The sequence below is a fragment of the Oncorhynchus keta genome, chromosome 2, assembly GCF_023373465.1.
Source record: "Oncorhynchus keta strain PuntledgeMale-10-30-2019 chromosome 2, Oket_V2, whole genome shotgun sequence".
In the NCBI taxonomy this organism is placed as follows: domain Eukaryota; kingdom Metazoa; phylum Chordata; class Actinopteri; order Salmoniformes; family Salmonidae; genus Oncorhynchus; species Oncorhynchus keta.
The window spans coordinates 68,294,323-68,317,983 of record NC_068422.1 but is presented as its reverse complement, the minus strand read 5'-3'; the positions used below and the strand labels follow the sequence as shown (position 1 = coordinate 68,317,983).

Here is a 23,661-nt window from a genome sequence, read left to right as displayed (position 1 = left end):
TCTATTCACACTGCTATGCTTTATCTTGGCCAGGTCGCAGTTGCAAATGAGAACTTGTTCTCAACTAGCCTACCTGGTTAAATAAAGGTGAAAATGTTTTTTTTTTAAACGTTAGAGAGACTGATGTATGGAGTATGAGAGAAGATGATGAGGGACCAGAGAGAGACAGAGAGAGTGGACAGACAAAGATGGTTCCTCCATGCTTCTTTCTCTAGCCCTGTGATATACAGCCTTTCTCCCTGCAATGGAGAGTAGCTGGATAACAAGGCTGTTAGGATGTGCCTAAGGGGTTCTCATTGCCTGTTCGTAAGGATAATAATTTAGAAACTCACTCTGATACAACCCTGTCAGATGACCTCATACTGATTTGAATATAGTGAAATACACAAGATGACAGGTTCAACTAAGGACCGACAACATTCCAAACAATATACTGTAAGTTATGCAGTTTACAATTATCCTAAAATACAGTAGTGTGTAGTTCAATGTTGATACATTGAGAAGTCATTGGCAGCCATTCCAAATTCTGTTTGGCTTCCAATGAAATCCTGAGCCTTCCTCCAATCAATCAGATGATTGGACACCTGTCAGAGTCCCTGTGGCACGGAGACATGTCTTCCTCAGGCCGGGTACATCATCCAATCAGCCAGGTAAATTGGCCCTTCTTCCCCTCAATGGTCACAGTGTCTCCTGCATGCTAATGCTGGGTGGAGGTGGAGGAGAACTCTCTCTGCAGACAGAGATTCCCATTATGATGCTCCTGGTACTGGAGGACAGCAGCTAGATGGTGGCCCCCGAAACGGCCTAAGCAGCACCATGGGTCAACAGGCTGACAACGTTTAGTAGAGATAAGATTAGCAATCATGACGATAATGATAAGGATAAATCTATCAGAGTGAATCTGACAGAATGCTCTGGCAAACAGGTTGCAATGCCATTAGTAAAATGTCACGGCGCGACTAGCTTTCCTGAGGGACCTCAGGGGCTGCTCTCTGCCTCCCAATTACATGATAAAATCAAAGATTCCATGGGACACGGTAATCCACTTGAGCTGAGGGAGGACGGCAACAACCTTTGGAATTTCACCTCACATAGGTGGGAAACAGATGGCATCTCCAGATAAGGGCACTCAGCCTACCCCCCGTACCCAGGTAATAATGGACTGTCCCAGGAGGCTGTCAGCTCACTGAGGCAATAAAGTGTGCCTCAGGTACCTAGGGATTAGCAGAAGGGTGCAGGAGGTTGAGTGCACAACCGGAGAGAGAGGAGAAAAGAGACGAGGGGAAAAAGGAAAGAGGGGTATCTTTAAATTAGTTATTATCCCAGCAGGGAGAGTATGAGGTTCTTCTGGCTGACCTCAACCCACTGACCCACCCATCAGCATTCTCTCCAATCACCAGTCTACACCAACTGATAGCTGGCATTATTGACTTTTAGTGATGTAGTCCTGCACAAACTCTACAACAGCAGGATGTTTGCTTCCATCTCACAGCTGGCGTCATCTTTAATCAGCCTTCCCCTCCACACCAGACTGTGTGACGGTGGTCATTAGTAACAGTAGACACAGGCCGCTCACCGATATGGCTGCACTGTTTTAAAAGACTGTGTGCTTGTGGTGAGACTCCATAGGATCAGCTGGTGTTTTAAACCACAGTTTGAGACAGATCTCAGAACCAGTGAGCTCACACAGCTGGGAGGCCATAATAAAATTCAAAATACTTAATTACCTCTCTGGATGGTAATCTACCATCAGGCAGATCTCTCTGCTTTTCCTGCTAATTAGTATTCTTTCACCTATCCTTTAAATCCAGTGAGCACAGCCCATAATTAAGGACATTAAAGAGCTAGATTATAGAAAGATAGTAATTACCCCTTTGTTTCCTGCAGACCAAGACTAGAAGATTCCTACTTATAAACTGGAGTCCAACAGAGCCAAGACCCAGAGCGAAAGAAAAGTACCGCCGCTCTTGTTCTCAAAGGAAAAGGCAATCAAACAAAATATGGGCAAGCTACGGCTGCTTCAGACAAAACACTTGGTTGCAATACACTTTCATCATGGGTCATTTCAGTTCAATACAGTCTAATGATGCTCACCGTTGTCACTGTAGTCGTCAACCAGGATGATCTCTTTGAGGAGGTGGGAGGGGGTCCTGTGCATGGCAGAGTGGATGGAACGCAGGATGACGGACAAGGCCTCGTTCACAAAGATAAACACAATGCTAACTTGAGGGAGGTTAGATGGATACGTGATGTTTTTACACCTGGGGAGAAAACAGACCTGATGTGAGCGGCGTGTGGAAAGAAGGGACCTGATTTAGAGAAGTGCACATTCAAAGCAATAACATTCTAGCTATATTAAAAAGATGTGTCTGTTTCTCAGACGCCTGGGGAATTTGTGGTCTCAATGTTGAGGTGGTTGTTATGTTAATGTCCCTGGCAGACCTCCAAACCCAACAGCAGATGTGACAGTAACAATACGTGTATTTCAGTGTGATCCAGATTAAAGCATCTGAAGCAAACAATGGGATAAGATATGACACTTTTCACAATGTAACGTTATTGTATGAGAGCCGCAGATAGACAGAGAGGGGGAGTGAGGGTCTTTTATGCTCCTACTGGGTAGACAAGAGTTGGTAATTATGAGAGGTAAAATTGCACCCCACTGTTTTGAAGTAACACTTCCCTTCTGGGTTGCCAGTCAAAACAGGGCTTGAGTCAAATGCAGAGGCATATTCTCAACATGAAAACCCACGAGGCAGCTATGTTTTTTATGCTCTCTACAAAGTCAAACAAGTGGGTACTCTAATGTGTGCTCTTCCGTATAGTCTGTATCCCAAACTATCACAACTAGTGTGTTATAGTCAGACCATAGTGAATTCAGACAGTCTGGATATGAAGGTCCTGTTAGCCCCTGGGCTACTGGTATGACTTGGGGGGACAGCAGAAGTTTAAGTGGGTGATATTCTCAGTGCTTCATTCAGATAGTTCAGCGTACCCATCAGGTCTGAGGTCTGGGATGGCTCTGTCCAGGGAGAGGCGGTCGCTGAGGTAGCCGTTGTAACCGTAGTACTGGAACATCTTCAGGGCCACCCTGCGGCTGTCAGCGCTCAGCTCCTGACCCCAGTGGGCAAACAGGGACGAGTCAGAAAACGATTTGTCTCCTAGAACATCTTCTCCTTTCAGGGGGGTTTCTGTGTGAGCCAGAGAGAGAGAGAGAGAAAATGAATATTTGTATAAACCAGCCACACATAGACCCTGCCTGTTAATGAGGGTGCATGAGAGGTGAGAGCAACGCCTCAATAACAAGGTCAATGTAACTACCGTTAGAAGACATAGTAGAGCTCTTGCATTAATAAATGAATTGACGTTACACTGCTTATGTCCACACAGCTATCACACCTTAGAAAGCAGTAACAATACTGATATCAATATACAGTTCTGAATGTTGAGTAAATAATTGCATAGTATTTCATTCATATACTGCGATAGAAAAGAGACTGTATTCATTTATACAGCTTTTCAAGATAATAGATTTCCATGGTCACTGAGAAAGATGTAGTCAAGCATTGTGATGTGAGCCTTCAGAGAACACAGCCAGAGGCTAGTAGTTTGTAAACCAAAGACACATTTAACGAAGCCAATAAAAATGAAAGCTCCAGTGAGCGTGATAGAGTGAAACATTAAATCTGTCAGACAGACAGACAGTTGGTACATGTGGTTACAGTGTTTACTCCTGGATTCCAATTGAATTGAAATAGATCCCGCGTCTTCCTCTATGACTCTCACAGCCACACACTGTATGCCCCAGGGCTGCCATTTAATGCAGTCATTCCTTTAAATCCCAGTGTGGAGGGATTCTACGTTAGAGTGAGGACAGAAGGATACATCTGAAAGCTCTGTAATGCTGAACGCTGCAGTGTGATTTGAATGTGACATTGTTGTACAGCGCGATGACATTTATGATCGCTGTGAAGAGAAGGAAAAAAGACTCAATACATTTGTGCAAATCTTGAATGTCGCTACATCATAAATTACTCTAAAGGGGATCAGTGGAAAAGGTTATGTTATGATGGTTCAGTGTAGTGTGTCTATCTAGGAGCTTTCAATAGATCCAGAATGATCCAAGAGAAAACTGCAGAAAATCAAACTGAAATGCTGTAGGTTTTTAATCTGCTCATTCTGTTCTGGCCGCTGTGAAGACCTTAAACCTACAAGGTCTCCTATATCTTCTCAAATACACATCTCACATGGTGACCACAGTGGGCTCAAGTTTACCAGGAGGACAGTCATTGTTTAAGGGGTTTAGCCAAAACCTTGTAACACAAGGGAGTTGGGGATGTCACTGAGTAGTCATTGGTTTCGGCATACACATCACAGACAAACTGAATTGGTCCACCCACACAGACAGCGTGAGAGACTGAAGCCCACTGGTTCTCAGGAGACTGAATAAATTTGGCTTGGCCCCTAAGACCCTCACAAACTTCTACAGGTCCACAATCAAGAGCATCCTGCCGGGCTGAATCACCGCCACCGGTACGGCAACTGCTCCGCCCACAACCGTAAGGCTCTCCAGAGGGTAGTGAGGTCTGCACAACGCATCACCGGAGGAAAACTACCTGCCCTCCAGGACACCTATACCACCCGATGTCACAGGAAGGCCAAAAAGATCGTCAAGGACAACAACCACCCGAGCCACTGCCTGTTCACTCTGCTATCATCCAGAAGGCGAGGTCAGTACAGGTGCATAAAAGCGGGGACAGAGAGACTGAAAAACAGCTTCTATCTCAAGGCCATCAGACTGTTAAACAGCCATCACTAACACAATGAAAAAAATGTTATACATGTATCACTAGCCACTTTAAAACAATTCTACTTTATATAATGTTTATATACCCTACATTACTCATCTCATATGTATATACTGTACTCTATACCATCTACTGCATCTTGCCTATGCCGTTCGGCCATCCATGTATTTTTATGTACATATTCTTATTCATTCATTTACACTTGTGTGTATATGGTAGTGTAACGGCGTTCGTCTGTTGAAAGAGAGTCGGACCAAAATGCGGCGTGGTGGTTACTCATGTTCTTTACTGAAAATATGTACTGTACATGAAATAACTTAAATTACAAAACAACAAACGAAACGCGAAAACCTATACAGCCTATCTTTTGAAAACAAACACAGAGACAGGAACAATCACCCACAAAACACACAGTGAAACCTAGGCTACCTAAATATGGTTCCCAATCAGAGACAACGAGAATCACCTGACTCTGATTGAGAACCGCCTCAGGCAGCCAAGCCTATGCTAGACACCCCTACTCAGCCGCAATCCCAATGCCTACTAAAACCCCAATATGAAACACAACAAAATAAACCCATGTCACACCCTGGCCTGACCAAATAAATAACGAAAACACAAAATACTAAGACCAAGGCGTGACAGGTAGTTGTTGTGAAATTGTTAGATATTACTGCATGGTCAGGACTAGAAGCACAAGCATTTCGCTACACTTGCATTAACACCTGCTAACCATGTGAATGTGACAAATAACATTTGAATTGATTTGACAAAACAAGGCAGAGTGTGCACGGCCATTGTAACAGAACAGTAAGGGAGAACAACTCCAGAGCCACCGGTCAGGACACTGAGACTGTGGGGTCAGGGAGGTCCCTGGGCTGAATGGTCTGTCAGATGTGGGCATGTGATAGGATGCACACTCCCCAGACAACTACATGAAGAAAAAATAAGGTAACTCATATCCAAATGTACTATTATACAGTGTTTTATTCAGAAACCTGGGTAACAACATACTGTAAGAAAAAAAAATAGATAATTAACATGAAACCAAACAAAATGTCAAGGGGAAAACAAATCTAGATTGCCTCCAGCTATTTCCAGATCAACTCAGCAGACTAAAACAATTGCTTTGACAAGCCAAATTAAATATCCCCTAACATGAGGTCATATGAAAAAAATGGGGTGGGAATTAGACTAGAGTTGAAACATCACTATGAGAATCTGTTTGATGGCAGCACGACAATGAACCATTACCCTTTCACAGAAAGGATGTTTAGCTAAACAGTGGGGGGAAAAAACACTTCCATTTCTTTTCCAGGTATCAAAAATGTGTTTTCCAAACCAAGAATACATAAACATTAACAAGTAATGCTACTGTTATACATTCAACAAATTCAGAAGGAAATATGTGCTTTTAATGAATTATCTAAAACTCAAAATAAACAAAGCAGATGGTTGATTATTGTTTACCTCAGATTGAATGGTATACTTTCAGAGACAGGAAACAGTACCTCCAATGGTCTGTCTATCTGTAGGTAAAGGACTTTATCAGGAACACAGTAAAGTACTGCATTATAAATCAGTGCAGCATCTCTGCCCTTGCTAGCCTGCTATGGTGACAAAGTATAGCATTTAATCCTATTATTTGAGTCAGTGGTATGTATGCAGAGCGGCATTGGACTTTCCTATGAAACAAACAACCTTGTTATTCTCTGCGTTTCAAACTCATTAAAAGACACACTCCCCTCCACTTACCCTGGCCTTATGCCCTTGGTGGAATCCCCACGACCATCTTTGCCGTCGGTCCAAACAGTTAGCCAAGCAAGGGAAGTTGGCAACTGTGCGAATGTACAATTCTGTTCACTCTGGGGCCTGAAACGCCCCATAATTCAATTCACGATGATTGTAGATCCGCTAAGAAAAGTATACCAAAACTTAAAACCAACATGTAGATACAAGTGTAAGTAACAAACAATGTAAATAAGTTAGAAACTGTAAAAACACGAATCATAAAAGTAATTATGTTTTAGTTTGGCTAGCTTTTGGAAAAGTTAGCTTTCGCATTGAACTTTCCCTGCTATCACACTTATACGTTGTAATTTTCGATTTACTTCATATCGTCGGATAGTATGCGTTGTCTTCCAGCCAAGATATGAAATGCAAATCATAATTGACTAGCGCATATAAAGCACATACAACAGGTATTCACTCAAAGTGCAGTGTTCACTAATATTGGCACCCTTGGTAAATACTGTATGAGCAAAACGGGCTGTGAAAAGAAATCTCTGCTATTTATCCTCTTGGTCTTTCATTCAAAATATTCACAAAAATCTAACCTTTAATTTAAGTACAATGATTGACAAAAAAGTTAAATATTTTTATTTGAAACATGTGTGCCACAAGTATTGGCACCCCTAGAAATTCTTATGAGTAAAATCTAACTTTAGTATATTCCCATTCATATTTTATGTGTTTTAAGTTCACCAGAGTGATTAGGAACACTTAATTGGTAACCCATGACTTCCTGTTTGACTGGGGTATACACTACCGGTCAAAAGTTTTAGAAAACCTTCTCATTCAAGGGTTTTTCTTTATTTTGACTATTTTCTACAATGTAGAATAATAGTGAAGACATCAAAAACTATTAAATAACACATATGGAATCATGTAATAATCCAAAAAGTGTTAAATCGAAATATATTTTATATTTGAGATTCTTCAAATAGCCACCCTTTGCCTTGATGACAGCTTTGCACACTCTTGGCATTTTCTCAACCGGCTTCATGAGGTAGTCACCTGGAATGCATTTCTTTCCTTCTTAATGAGTTTGAGCCAATCAGTTATACAGGGGCTTTACAGAAGATAGTCTAATTTGGTAAAAGACCAAGTCCACATTATGGTAAGAACAGCTCAAATAAGCAAAGAGAAACGACAGTCCATCATTACTCTATGACATGAAGGTCAGTCAATACGGAAAATGTCAATAACGTTGAAAGTTTATGACGACGCCACAACCGGTCCGTCCGACGCCACTGCTACTGGTCAGTCCGACACCACCGCAACTTTGGTAGCGGCAACTGGCCCGTCCGACGATGACGCAACTTCGGCAGCCGCATAAGCGTTTGTTTGGTCTTCGTCCCCGTGCCCTTACACGGCACGCCGTAATTTGGGCTTAATAAAAAAAATATTATGCATTCCTGCACCTGTCTCCCGAATCATTTATGCCGACCTGACAGCAGCCTCCGAAATTGCAGCCCAAATAAATACGTCAGAGTTCAAGTAACAGAAACATCAACATCAACTGTTCAGAGGAAACTGTGTGAGTCAGACCTTCATGGTTGAATTTATGCAAAGAAACCACTACTAAAGGACACCACAATGAGAAGAAAATACTTGCTTGGGTCAAGAAACATGAGCAATGGACATTAGACAGGTGGACATTTGTCCTTTGGTCTGGAGTCCAAATTGGAGATTTTTGGTTCCAACTGCCATGTGTATTTCCCACCGTAAAGCATGGTGAAGGAGGTGTTATGGGGTGAGGGCGCTTTGCTGTTGACACTTTCTGTGATTTATTTAGAATTCAAGGCACACTTAACCAGCATGGCTACCACAGCATTCTGCAGCGATACTCCATCCCATCTGGTTTGGGCTTAGTGGGACTATCATTTGTTTTTCAACAGGACAATGACCCAACCAACCTCCCGGCTGTATAAGTGCTATTTTACCAAGAAGGAGAGTGATGGAGTGCTGGATCAGATGACCTGACCTCCACAATCCCCCGACCTCAACCAAATTGAGATGGTTTGGGATGAGTCGGACCGCAGAGTGAAGGAATCGCAGCCAACAAGTGCTCAGCATATGTGGGAACTCCTTCAGGACTGTTGGAAAAGCATTCCAGGTGAAGCTGGTTGAGAGATTGTCAAGAGTGTGCAAAACTGTCATCAATGCAAAGGGTGGGTATTTGAAGAATCTCAAATATAAAATATATCTTGATTTGTACACTTTTTTGGTTACTACATGATTCCATATGTGTTGTTTCATAGTGTTGTTTCATAGTGTTGATGTCTTCACTATTATTATACAATGTAGAAAATAGTAAAAATACAGGAAAAACCCTTGAATGAGTAGGGATGTCCAAACGTTCGACCGGTAGTGTAAATATAAGATGACACACAGGCCAAGTTTCCATAGTCATCCAACACTATGGGAAAGACCCGAGAATACAGTAATGATGTGAGACAAAAGGTTGTTGAGCTGCACAAATCAGGAAATGGCTATAAGAAAGAAGAAAATAACTCAATGGTTGAAAATGCACATTTCCACTATCAGGGCAATAATTAAGAAGTTTAAAGCAACTGGAGGTGTTAACAATCGGCCTGGAAGGGAACATGTGTCTATATTGACCCCACGCACAGTGAGGAGGATGGTTTGAGTTGCCAAAAAAATCTCTCAGGATCACAGCTGCAGACGTTAGTTGGGTCTTGGGGTCACAAAGTCTCCAAAACTAAGATCAGAAACTACCTACATAACCACAAGTTGTTTGGGAGGGTTGCCATAAAAAGCCTTTGCTGTCAAACAAACTGAAGCGCCTACAGTTTACCAAACGTTACTGGATCTTTCTATGTGACCGGGTTCTATGGTCAGATGAGACGAAAATAGACCCTTTTGGAAACAAACAGCAGAGGTGGATTTGGTGTAGACAGAAAGACAGCCATGCAGGAAAGTACCTCATTGCAACTGTGAAGTATGGTAGTGGATCTTTGATGTTGTAGGAGTTTTTCAATCAAAGGCCCTGGACAACTTGTTAGGACACATGGTACTATGGACTCCATCAAGTACCAACAGATATGAAATCAAAACCTGACTGCCTCTGCTAGCTTAAACTGGGCCATGGTTGGATCTTCCAGTAGGACAATGATTCAAAGCACACCTCAAAATCAACACAAAAATGGTTCACTGACCACAGAATCAAGGTCTTGCCATGGCAATCCTAGTCCCCTGACCTAATCCCCATAGAAAACCTGTGGGATGAGCTGAAGAGGATTGTCCACAGGTGTGGACTTCAGAATCTGAAGAGATTCTGTATGGAGGAATGGTCTCAGATCCCTTTCCATGTGTTCTCCAACCACATTATGCATTATAGGAAAAGACTCAGAGCTTTTATCTTGGCAAAGGGAGGTTGCACAAAGTATTGAATGAAGGGATGCCTATAATTGTTACACACATATTTGAGAAAATTATTTGTTTTATATAAATTGAGAGGATAAAAATACAACAAAAAATTCACCGCCCGTTTTGCTCATATTTACCAAGGGTGCCAATATTAGTGGAGGGCACTATAATGCCTGGAGATGGGTAGTGTAAGTGTAACGAATACTCAGGGAGAAAAAGGTGTATATTCACACGCAGAGTGCAGCAGATGTTAATTAAGCCTTCGCAGAAGGCAGGAATCGTGGTCGCAGGCAGGCAATTGTCAAACACAGGTAGGCAGGAATCGTGGTCGCAGGCAGGCAATGGTCAAACACAGGTAGGCAGGCAATGGTCAAACACAGGTAGGCAGGCAATGGTCAAACACAGGTAGGCAGGCAATGGTCAAACACAGGTAGGCAGGCAATGGTCAAACACAGGTAGGCAGGCAATGGTCAAACACAGGTAGGCAGGCAATGGTCAAACACAGGTAGGCAGGCAATGGTCAAACACAGGTAGGCAGGCAATGGTCAAACACAGGTAGGCAGGCAATGGTCAAACACAGGTAGGCAGGCAATGGTCAAACATAGGTAGGCAGGCAATGGTCAAACATAGGTAGGCAGGCAATGGTCAAACAGGTAGGCAGGCAATGGTCAAACACAGGTAGGCAGGCAATGGTCAAACACAGGTAGGCAGGCAATGGTCAAACAGGTAGGCAGGCAATGGTCAAACACAGGTAGGCAGGCAATGGTCAAACACAGGTAGGCAGGCAATGGTCAAACAGGTAGGCAGGCAATGGTCAAACACAGGTAGGCAGGCAATGGTCAAACACAGGTAGGCAGGCAATGGTCAAACACAGGTAGGCAGGCAATGGTCAAACATAGGTAGGCAGGCAATGGTCAAACAGGTAGGCAGGCAATGGTCAAACACAGGTAGGCAGGCAATGGTCAAACACAGGTAGGCAGGCAATGGTCAAACAGGTAGGCAGGCAATGGTCAAACACAGGTAGGCAGGCAATGGTCAAACACAGGTAGGCAGGCAATGGTCAAACACAGGTAGGCAGGCAATGGTCAAACACAGGTAGGCAGGCAATGGTCAAACACAGGTAGGCAGGCAATGGTCAAACACAGGTAGGCAGGCAATGGTCAAACACAGTTAGGCAGGCAATGGTCAAACACAGGTAGGCAGGCAATGGTCAAACATAGGTAGGCAGGCAATGGTCAAACAGGTAGGCAGGCAATGGTCAAACACAGGTAGGCAGGCAATGGTCAAACACAGGTAGGCAGGCAATGGTCAAACAGGTAGGCAGGCAATGGTCAAACACAGGTAGGCAGGCAATGGTCAAACACAGGTAGGCAGGCAATGGTCAAACAGGTAGGCAGGCAATGGTCAAACACAGGTAGGCAGGCAATGGTCAAACACAGGTAGGCAGGCAATGGTCAAACACAGGTAGGCAGGCAATGGTCAAACATAGGTAGGCAGGCAATGGTCAAACAGGTAGGCAGGCAATGGTCAAACACAGGTAGGCAGGCAATGGTCAAACACAGGTAGGCAGGCAATGGTCAAACAGGTAGGCAGGCAATGGTCAAACACAGGTAGGCAGGCAATGGTCAAACACAGGTAGGCAGGCAATGGTCAAACATAGGTAGGCAGGCAATGGTCAAACAGGTAGGCAGGCAATGGTCAAACAGGTAGGCAGGCAATGGTCAAACATAGGTAGGCAGGCAATGGTCAAACAGGTAGGCAGGCAATGGTCAAACAGGTAGGCAGGCAATGGTCAAACATAGGTAGGCAGGCAATGGTCAAACAGGTAGGCAGGCAATGGTCAAACACAGGTAGGCAGGCAATGGTCAAACACAGGTAGGCAGGCAATGGTCAAACATAGGTAGGCAGGCAATGGTCAAACACAGGTAGGCAGGCAATGGTCAAACAGGTAGGCAGGCAATGGTCAAACAGGTAGGCAGGCAATGGTCAAACACAGGTAGGCAGGCAATGGTCAAACAGGTAGGCAGGCAATGGTCAAACATAGGTAGGCAGGCAATGGTCAAACAGGTAGGCAGGCAATGGTCAAACACAGGTAGGCAGGCAATGGTCAAACACAGGTAGGCAGGCAATGGTCAAACAGGTAGGCAGGCAATGGTCAAACATAGGTAGGCAGGCAATGGTCAAACACAGGTAGGCAGGCAATGGTCAAACATAGGTAGGCAGGCAATGGTCAAACACAGGTAGGCAGGCAATGGTCAAACACAGGTAGGCAGGCAATGGTCAAACATAGGTAGGCAGGCAATGGTCAAACATAGGTAGGCAGGCAATGGTCAAACACAGGTAGGCAGGCAATGGTCAAACACAGGTAGGCAGGCAATGGTCAAACACAGGTAGAGAGTCTAAAAACAAACAATACCTCACAACCATACAAACAGAAAGAACTGAACTAAATAGGGAGCTGATGAGACCAGGTGAGAAACGAACACATGTGAAATCAATGAACAAAAATGAAAGCCAGGGCAACGTTCCAGAACACAAAGAAAAAGAACACAAGGTTGACTAAGAAAAGACAAGCAGAACCTTACAGTAAATTAAACATACAGCATTGAAAGTTTCAGTTGCTTTGAATAGCAAGGGAATGCCTCCATTCTTGATGGGAGAAGAACACAGTGATTAGGCTCAGACCGGGATAATGTTCTAAAAGTCTGCCAATCCCAGCAAACATGCCTCCAGGCTCATTCATGTGACTACTTGTGCTGGTGATTAATTAGGCCTTCTGAGACGCTTTCCTCAGGAGTGAAAGGCTAGAGCGCCGGCTGGGTCAGGGGTTGATGTTTTGCAGACAGGGTAACCTAGGCAACTTGTAATAGTATGGGCAGTGTGTCATCCCAAAGGCTCTTTTGTTGGGACAAGAACTCAGAAACCCCTAAAACATGTAGGCAGCCTCAATTGCCTATTGAACACATAAGAGGAACCACTCAACTGCTGCATGCTCAGTGCTCTCTGACAAAAATGGTACAGTAATTCAGTGATGAGAGTGTCGAGAACTCAGTAACACTATGAACCAAGTCTGTAATGAATTATAAATGAATGCATTAATATATTTATAAATGCTTATAGCTAGTAGTTTTATCCCACTTTCGTCTGACACACAAGTCCCAATCGCAGTTCAACAAAACAAGACTTAAAAAATGTAGAAGGCAGAAGAAAGGTATCTTAAAAACATGACATGAAGCAGATAAACTGATGTTTCAGTAGGAGAGTAGAAGGAAAGGAGGATGCATGTCAATACATGTCTGGCTGAGGAATGCTGAGTTTTGATAGCTGGTCATGTGATTTGTTAGCAACAACATTGAGTTACCAAGCACATTCACGCTGAGATGAGCAACACAAATGAGGAAAAATTTGGTGGTTGAATTCAATGAAAGTTTTTATTAAAAGTATGAATTTAAGCACATGTCGGAAGGACCGCAGTGGTACAGGACAAACATTGGTACAGGTAAGTGTTTTCAGAATTTACATTTTTACAAGTATCGAATGATGGTGGCTCAATGTTGTTGATAGCAAATCACGAGACCAGTTTTCAAAACATAACTCCGTCTCAATACAAGAGAACAGAGTTGAGCGTTCCTCAGATAATACTGAGCGGTTCCATGTAAGTAACCTACAACTGCAACTCCTATAATAGGAAGAGGAACACCCTGCCTGTCTCTCTCTCCTGGCTTGTTTCTCTGTGGGTGGGAGTGTGTGTCTGTGTGTCTGTGTGTACGCGGTGGGTTTTGAAGGGCTCAGGAAGGGGGACCCAGCGGGGTTTTGCTTTAAACTGTGATGGCTCTGGTCCAGACACAGAGAGCAGCAACATAGGCCCAGAGCTTATCAGCAGCAGCCCAGCCTGGTGAAGTGAGTCAGTCAGTGCGCTCCATTGTGTGCACATCAGGACAAGTCAGTTAGGGCCATGTGCTTACTGTGGCACATCCACAGAGGAGGAAGGCTGAGAGACAACATGAAGAGGGAAACAGGACACACAAAGTGCCTTTATTCCTGGTTCAGGAAGGCAAACAGCACAATATAGCGAAGGGATTATGGCATCGAGAGGCAAGGGGGAGGTTTACAAAAGGAGGTCCACCGCAAAGTGAGAGAAAGTTAGATACAGTGAACAGGTCTGTACGCTGCAGCAAAACATGTGTTCCCTATGCTAACCTCCATGACAGAACACACAGAACCAACCCAGGGCGAACCGTACGGATGGAGGATTTCTGCTGTTTTATGGGAAAACAGGGATTTCAGGACAATAAGACACATTGCACCAGAGCTCCAATCTTGCCTGCCGACCACTGTTCTCCTCAGTTGTTCAGTGAGATTAATGTCTCGTCTGGGGTATAATAGGTCATTAAGACTCAACAGCTCTCATCTATGCTGCTGTACCATGAGGCACCATATCAAACACTATCAGATGATATACATGACGATGGCTCCCCAGCAGAGTGAGGGGAGGTCAGCAGAGACAGAGCGAAGAAAACACACTGAAGGTCTACATTAACCCTTTACATCCCCTTTCCAACCCAATTAAATCATTATGACGGACTACAAAGTATTATTATATTTTTAAAGCTATCGTATCATGCGATCATTTTCAATTACACTTTCCCCACAAAACTCTAACAGTATCCTTTCTGAAGAAATCACCGTGATAAGAGTACTCTGAAGATGAAAAGAGATCACATTACATCTCCTTGTGGCCTCACAGGGAGAACATATTTCAACCAGGGACCGTTTGTCTTTGACACCTCCAAGTTGAGGCACTGCATACATGGTAACTGACTGAGGCAAAGTTGTGTTGAAAAAAACACAACATCTTTGCCTGTCGACAGAAAATATAGGAAAAATGTACACCCTCAGTACACACCTTAGGCCCTTATAAATTGCCCTTGTGTGTAACCTTATTACCCCAAAATCCGTCTGGTATGATGCAACATCGTGACAAAGTCACTCTCACTACACTGGAAGTTAATAGGAATACGACTTTTAGATCGCGAAACGTCTATCATACATGTCCGATTTCAATTCTGGCCCGATGTCATAACTGGAGGATGTCTTCTCTCGAATGAGCCATTGATCATATTTTTGCGATATTCCAGCCTTGAGACATGTATAATTTAATGGAGGGCGTAGGACATTTTTCCTATTTGTCTGCCTCTTTTGTTCAGGGTGCATTGCATGTTGCCATTGCCAGAGATATTATAGAAAGGAGATTGGAATCCAATGAACGATGGACCTTATAATACTCCACCCAGCAGACTGTTGACCAATCGCGCTCATGTTGTCATGCTGCGCCATGCAGTTGCTAAGCTAATAGTCACACAATCCCTTCTCAAAGTCAGTGTTATGTCGAGAAACGTGCCTATTTTTCTCGAAAACCCCTTATGTAACGATTCCAAAGCTATACGATACTACAGATTGCAAGTTAATCTCACATCTTGGAAAATATTTATAATGTTCTTGTTGATGTCTTGCTTACGAAATTCGTGCAAATGTTGGGTTTTTGAGCTAGTGCCCAATAGTCTCCCATTCACTCCTTGAAGGAGAGCACTCCTTGTCCCAGAATCGCCCAGAATGCACCGCGTTGCTCATTGACATAGCATGGGCAACTTTTCCAATCTTCTCAAAAGCATATCTGCTGTTGCGAATGTTGACCCCACTCTGTGAGGCACATCGATCTGCAGGTTGAACATGGTATGATTTTAGACTAAATTGATAGCTGTAAAATCGCCTAAACAAACTGCACCAACTACAGCAGCTACGTTACATGCTGATATTGTCTTTGGTGTTATTGTGTCTAGCTACGTTTGTTAGCTACATAGCTAGCTAGCCAGCAAGTCCATAGAGAGAGCATTGCTTTACTCCACACAGGATTACAGGCAATATCCGCACCGAGCTAAAGGCTAGAGCTGCCGCTTCCAAGGAGCGGGACACTTATTCGGATGCTGATACAAAATCCCGCTATGCCCTCAGACGAACCATCAAACAGGTAAGGGTCAATATAGAACTAAGATTGAATCCTACTACACCAGCTCTGACTCTCGTTGGATGTGGCAGGGCTTGCAAACTATCACGGACTACAAAGGGAAATCCAGCCGCGAGCTGTCCTGTGACGTGAGCCTACCAGACGAATTAAATGCCTTTTATGCCCACTTCGAAGCAAGCAACACTGAAGCATGCATGAGAGCACCAGCTGTTCCGGATGACTGTGTGATCATGCTCTCCGTAGCCAATGTCAGCAAGACCTTTAAACAGGTCAACATTCACAAGGCAGCAGGGACAGAAGGAATACCAGGATGTGTACTTAGAGTGTGCGGGGACCAACTGGCAAGTGTCTTCACTGCCATTTTTAACCTCTCCCTGACCGAGTCTGTAATACCTACAGTATATGCCGAACACCATAGTCCCTGTGCCCATGAAAGCGAAGATAACCTGCCTAAATGACTACCACACCATAGCACTCATGTCGGTAGCCATAAAGTGCTTTGAAAGGCTGGTCAGGACTCATATCAACACCATCATCCCGGAAACCCTAGACCCACTCCAATTCACACACCCCCCCAACAGATCTACAGATGACGCAATCCCAAATCACACTCCACACTGCCCTTTCCCACCTACATCTTAGCGTTCAACACCATAGGACCCACAAAGCTCATCACTAAGCTAAGGACCCTGGGACTAAACACCTCCCTCTTCAACTGGATATTTTCTTAACTCTATTTCTAGAACTGCATTGTTGGTTAAGGGCTTGTAGTTAATCATTTCACAGTAAGGTCTACCTACACCTGTTGTATTCGGCACATGTGACAAATACAATTTTATTTTATTTGTGGATTTTGTAGTCGACTTAAGCTGCAACAGATTTCCACAACAATTTGCCATGTTCCTAACAACCTTATTATAATACCAAAATGAAACATTTGTTCACATATTAGTGTTATTTAACACTAAATTAAAGGAATGTGTGTTTTTGGGTGGATTCTTTTCAGGTGAGCTGGGGTGTTGAATAGACACTAGTGTGCTACTGAGACAAGAGAAACACCTGGCTCATTGAACAGCATCAGCATCCCATGTGGATAGACAGATGGAATACTTTGGCTTATGCACACTGCCAAGAATTATTACCCCCAAAAACTTGGACCAGAACACAAACATTACCTTCAACATGCGAAATTGCCACTTAAATAAAGAACCAATGGTGCTGCTATTTTAATGTACTGCATAATCACCTCTTGACAAGGAAATCTCTAGAATGTGTGGGATAAGGAGGTGGAGAAATGTTGTTATTCCCTGTGTGTACATGGCCACTACTTCTACCACTCGTCATCTATTCATGCTACAAGGTTACATAACTCCAATCCAGCCATCAACCCCCCCATTTCAACAGTCAAAGCTCTTTACAACTCGCATCTTCACAGAACAAAACTTCTCCTGTGAAAATAAATGCACAATTAGCTTACACTCCAACTCCACACAGCTCAGCTCAGTGCCATGACATACTGTATCACTTCTCTCTCAACGACTGTAGTTTGGTTGGTGCCAGCGCCCGCTTGCTTGAAAGCACATATTACAGCTAATAGCCAATTAACATGCTCACAGGTTGGGAGGCTGTGTACTCTGTCATACTGGGCCCCAGTGGAGACTGATGAAGTTCTCTGACTGGGTCTGTAAAAGAGGCACTCTCTCATTAGAACACATCAGCGGCTGACATGTCTTCCTGACATTGTTCTTTCTCTGGGAGTAGGGGAGAAAGAAGGGTGTGGTGGGGTGTAGGCCTACTCTCTGGGTTTATTCCTGAGAGGGGAAAAACACACTGCCAAAGTTTGGATGTAGGGTGGCCTCTGCTTCCCACAAGCTATTGTTAACCCTGCTCCTTCTTCCTTTCTGCTCATTAAAGTAATACAATCACTAGGCCCTTCAGGAAGGCACTCACATGTCTCACACTCACCCTGACATCCCTTAGGAAACCAATGGGTGGTTCACAGATGATAAATATGGCCTATTCCAACAATTCCAAAAAATGAAAAATAACATTTAAAAAAAAAACAAGAGAACATCAGAAGGGGGACTTTTTCTCTCTCCAAAGTAAAGTACATGTTAAAAAAAAACAGCACAAAAACATTGTTTTGTTTCTTGTGTTTGGGTACATTTTTCAGTCTCTTAGAGACTAAGAGAGAGAGACTAGATGAGAGACTAGATGTTAGATGTGCCACTCTATTAAACCAGTCAGTGGAGGTGCGTCTCCTGTTGCCTCCTATCATGTTGATCTGACTCCCACTACACTTGGTGCCTGTGGATTAGCGTTCACTCTCTGAAGAGGGAGATTTCAAAAGAGATTCTGTTTGCTTGGTGAGTCTCATCTGCACAGCGCTCTGAGCATGATTTCTCCTGAAGGGTTTCTATTTTCAGTGTAGGGTATGGACTCTGCTCAGAAACAAACTCACCACCGCAGGAAACACATCAAAACATTTCACAGCAACACATTACAGTGTCCGAACAACAGTGGTTAGCCAAAGGCATGCGAAGACAGTCAGGAATCAATATGAAAATACTGTGCATCTTCTTACCGAAACATAGGCATCTTTACAGTACATGTCTCAAGTACCATTGATGATTGCCTCTCGTCAGTTTTCGATGGTAGAGCAGCCACTTAAGCAAAGGTTTTTACAGTGAAATCCCTTGATCAATGTTTGTATAGAAATCAACAAGCGAGTGATATTTTTTCAAACAAGGAAATGTATTTCAGATCGATACATGTCTATTCTAGGACAAAATGCTTGAAACGTTGGACATAAAACATTTTTGCATCTGAGCTCCTAGAGTGTGCGGCTCTCCTTTATTTAAAAAAAAGTATTCTAGGACAAAGACCAGGAAATACAGCGTTGGATGCATTCTTCAGGAAATAGTCAGGCAACTAATTTCTTCACCATTTGACAGGGCTTAAAAAACTGCTACAAAACCCTTATACATTGATCCATTCTAGAAACTATAGAAGAAATATTCAGTGGTCTCAAGTTTAGAACCCCAAAAGCTATGTCTAATATCACATATAGCAGCTCATTGTATTCTGTGAGACGAGGAGTTGAGTATGGTACAAACTACTACCTACTAAATGCAGGAGGACAATTTAAAGAAGTATATTGAAAATGTAAATGAAATATGGATAGTGTGGGATAATGTGTGTGGGCGATGTTAAAAAGCTGTTGCACTGGTGCTATTTATATCTCCTTGAATCATTCATTAGGTTAAATGTCACACGGTCACAGATGGAGTGCATGGAGCATGCTTTAGTGAGCGCAAATTAGCATGGAAGTGTGGTTACATTTTAAACTCTAATTTCCTTTGGCTACTCCACAAAACTGCAAATCTAGAGGGGTATCAAGAAACACTGCAAACTTTATGGGACAGGCATATCCCCCAAAAGACTAATTTCTTATGTAAATGATCCTGTGTCTCATTTGCTCAGATCTATACTAGCCTGTTGGGAATCATCTATCTGATTTAATGTCCTCAGTTGCCGGACAGTCTGACTCACAGCACATCACTCAGCTAACAAGTTTGCCAGGGCCAGAGCAATTACACCAATGACATACAATAAGCTCTAGGGACGCACTGTCTGAATAATCTTCAACGTAAGACCTATAAAAAGTCAACATGGCTCACATTTGCTTTGTATCAAATTAAGTTCTAGTGTGTGTGCCTTAATGTTGGACTACATTGATTTCCAGTAAGCTATTACTTGCCTTGATTGTTCACCACCTAAATTGAAAATGTTTCTCCTCTACCACAAATTAAATATTGTAACTCAACACTTTTTCAAAATTTAGAACATAAATCTGAATGTCACACCATACCATTCAGAGAGAAAGAAAGTAAAAGAGAGAAAGAAAGAAAGAAAGAGAAAAAGTGAGAGAGAGAAAGAGAGAGAGAGAGAGAGAGAGAAAGAAAGAGAGAGAGAGAGAGAGAGAGAGAGAGAGAGAGAGAGAGAGAGAGAGAGAGAGAGAGAAAGAGAGAGAGAGAGAGAGAGAGAAAGAAAGAAAGAAAGAAAGAAAGAAAGAAAGAAAGAAAGAAAGAAAGAAAGAGAAAGAGAGAGAGAAGCGTGATGTGCCTCCCTAAGCATTTTGAATATTTTCCAATATGGTAACAAGACTCTGAAGCTGGAAAGAGACAGAAAATGATTATTATGCCCGTAACATTTCGCCTTCCCTTCCCTTTTAGATTGGATCACAAGATTCAGGAAATAAATACTTGGCTGAGCCAAATGAAATGAGATCAAGGCAGCTTGTCTGATGATAATAGAGAGTTATCTGGTCAAAATCTATGATAAGTACAGAATTATGGTGCTTGATCCATTACAGAACATGAATTTCCATCAACTTGGATCAAAGCCCTACAGGTTAATAAGTTAGATATTTTTATCACAGAGATAATACTGAGATAAGATAATACAAAGATCTTGCAAAGGAGCCTGCTTAAGCAAAGTTCATCTAAGAGCAAGATAACTTTTTTTTTGTGGGTGACATTGTTCAAATAATGGATCTGCATGTCTGTCATGATATCTAAACCATAACTACATCTTAATTATTGTAATCAACCAAATGAGACAACATAATATTTTCTAAAGAAAAACCCCCAGAAAGAACAAAAAACTCTAAAATCTCCAAAACATGCTCCAATCCATGAAGACACCAGTAGATAAAGTGAAAATGATCTTGAGAAGACTCATTTAGACACCAGTAGATAAAGTGAAAAGGAACTTGAGAAGACTCATTTAGACACCAGTAGATAAAGTAAAAAGGAACTTGAGAAGACTCATTTAGACACCAGTAGATAAAGTGAAAAGGAACTTGAGAAGACTCATTTAGACACCAGTATATAAAGTAATAAGGAACTTGAGAAGACTCATTTAGACACCAGTAGATAAAGTAATAAGGAACTTGAGAAGACTCATTTAGACACCAGTAGATAAAGTAATAAGGAACTTGAGAAGACTCATTTAGACACCAGTAGATAAAGTAATAAGGAACTTGAGAAGACTCATTTAGACACCAGTAGATAAAGTAATAAGGAACTTGAGAAGACTCATTTAGACACCAGTAGATAAAGTAATAAGGAACTTGAGAAGACTCATTTAGACACCAGTAGATAAAGTGAAAAGGAACTTGAGAAGACTCATTTAGACACCAGTAGATAAAGTGAAAAGGAACTTGAGAAGACTCATTTAGACACCAGTAGATAAAGTGAAAAGGAACTTGAGAAGACTCATTTAGACACCAGTAGATAAAGTGAAAAGGAACTTGAGAAGACTCATTTAGACACCAGTAGATAAAGTAATAAGGAACTTGAGAAGACTCATTTAGACACCAGTAGATAAAGTGAAAAGGAACTTGAGAAGACTCATTTAGACACCAGTAGATAAAGTGAAAAGGAACTTGAGAAGACTCATTTAGACACCAGTAGATAAAGTGAAAAGGACCCTTGAGAAGACTCAAGGTTTCTTCTACCTGCTGTGTTAAATATTTCAGTAACAGACTGCTGTCTTTAAACAACCATTCTAAAGATGTAACACCCACCACTTGTGATGTGCACCTGAACTTGAGTTGTTTCTCACCGCTTCTAAAAACAGACTCCACTGGCCTATATGCTAGAACACTATGTCCACATAGATTTTGATTGCAGGGCCAATCACTGGGATCTCGCATCATCATAACATCACAGTTATTCCATCTGGTGTTGGTTTTCAATGAATTATTCAAGTTGGGAGCGCTCAGATTTTTACTGAGGGAATGTTGATGGGAATCTGGCACAGGTCAGTGCAGCCTGAGCCTTTTGCAAGTACTTCAATCAGATGAGCTGCTGCTCGCTTGGTGATTGGCTTTTGGCTTTTGGCTAGGAACATAAGTTCCTAGGCTGCACCTAACTCTGAATGGAATAGATGATACTCTGTGGCAGAGGCTAGGATCACACGTACACCGCCCTTCATCACCAAAGCACAGAGTTGATGGAAGTACAGTAATGTGATTTATTTTTATTTATGTGATTTATTTATCTGGCATTATATTATGCTAACCCAGCTCTACTGAACCAGCCTCCTCTGTTCTGCTGCCGGTGTGAACAGGGGTGCTGCATCAGGGAGAGATGGGATGGGTGGAATGATAGCCTGAGGTAGTAGTGTTGTTGTTGTTTAAATGCAGAGCCTTCTTAACTGAACTAGCTGGCTGAATGTGTCACCAGCCATTGAAGGTGGAAAACAAGCCCCAGAACCCAAGAAGTCTCCCATAAGGGTACATAATGGAAACAGGCTGCCAACCAAATTCAAGACATCAGGATGGGAGCCTGGGAATAATACAAAATAGAGGGTGAGCCCCTATTATAAGATGTATTTTCTGTACCGGACCATCCCACATGCAAACAGCAAGAAATATGTCCACCATCTTTCTATTCTCCAGCTCGAATACAGTCCTAGCCTTTTCCTCCCACGCATTGACAGAATAGATTCATGATGAAAAATGACAAACAACAGCTGAATGGAAGTGAAGGGAAAGTCAGTCATCTGTTGTTATCTATTGTCCTCCCCTTGCCTTTATTCATCACTTACATTCCACTCCAGTTAGACTGCAGACTGAAAATAAACAGCTTTCTCTTGAGTCCTGTCTCCACATCCTCACAATCTCTAATATGGGCACAAGGAGAGCAGGATTGAAATGGTTACCTATCTCCAAATGAACCTGCCCCCTCCCCTCTACCACAGAGCCTCTTTAAGGAGCGTTCTGGTGACTGTGGAGACCCCGTGACAGGACCAGTGGACCCATGAGTACTTCCATTACCCCCATTTCCTTCTCAATGTGGCCCAGATCCCCTCCTCTCCAGAGGATTTTAGATCTCTAACCAGAGGGACCAGGACTGGAGGAGACTGAAGGAGACTGGGTGAGGCTGGGGAAGACTGACGGGGACTGGGGAAGACTGAAGGGGACTGGGGAGGCTGGAGTAGGAAGAAAGTGGCTGAAGCAGGAAGGGAGAGGGAGGAGGCTGGGGGTGACTGGATGAGACTGGCCTTTAAACAGGGCCTGACTGATTGGGGGGCTCATTGCTGCTGAGCGTGCTCAGTCTGCGTGCTGCAGAGACAGACATCCAGCAGGGAGCTTTAGGCTGCTCTCAGAGGGAGAAGTGCTTGGCTGACTCTGCATTATGTGTACCAGACAAACACCATTACGCTTTGTTTGCCTGGGGTGGAAGGCAACTCAATGAGGCCACAAAGATCTGCATTCAGATGTCTTGTATTTTTTTCCATAGATGTTTTTCCTCTCTAAATATTTATGGCAAGGTAAAAGCTTTCTCATTTGTGATAATTACCATTCACCAACCTTGCTACAGCAGAGCGCTTTTATTTCTCTCAAAACTGGTAGGTTTGGCCTCTCTACTTAGAAAAGTTTTTCTCAGACACAACAAACAACACATTCTCATTCTTTAGAGTGAATCACAACAGGGAACGGCAGCTGCATGGACCACAAGTTAATAATGCGTTCGTGTGCTAGTCGGAAGTAGGAAACTACGAAATGTCCAACTTGCTAACTGGTAGAACATGGCACATGTATAACTACAACCTGTTAGCAAGTCGGAAATGTACGAGTTTCCTAGT

At 42.9% G+C, this 23,661-nt stretch overlaps 1 protein-coding gene across 1 annotated transcript in view; it reads right to left on the bottom strand.

Moving 5' to 3' along the window:
* LOC118359139 (polypeptide N-acetylgalactosaminyltransferase 18-like) overlaps positions 1 to 23,661 on the bottom strand; it is an 85,850-nt gene that overhangs the window by 44,462 nt on the left and 17,727 nt on the right. Inside the window, exons 2-3 of the mRNA XM_052481287.1 lie at positions 2,996 to 3,191; positions 2,095 to 2,261 (exon numbers count right to left, since the gene is read on the bottom strand). Of these exons, the coding sequence (XP_052337247.1) occupies positions 2,095 to 2,261; positions 2,996 to 3,191 (363 nt within the window). The remainder of the gene's footprint in view (positions 1 to 2,094; positions 2,262 to 2,995; positions 3,192 to 23,661) is intronic.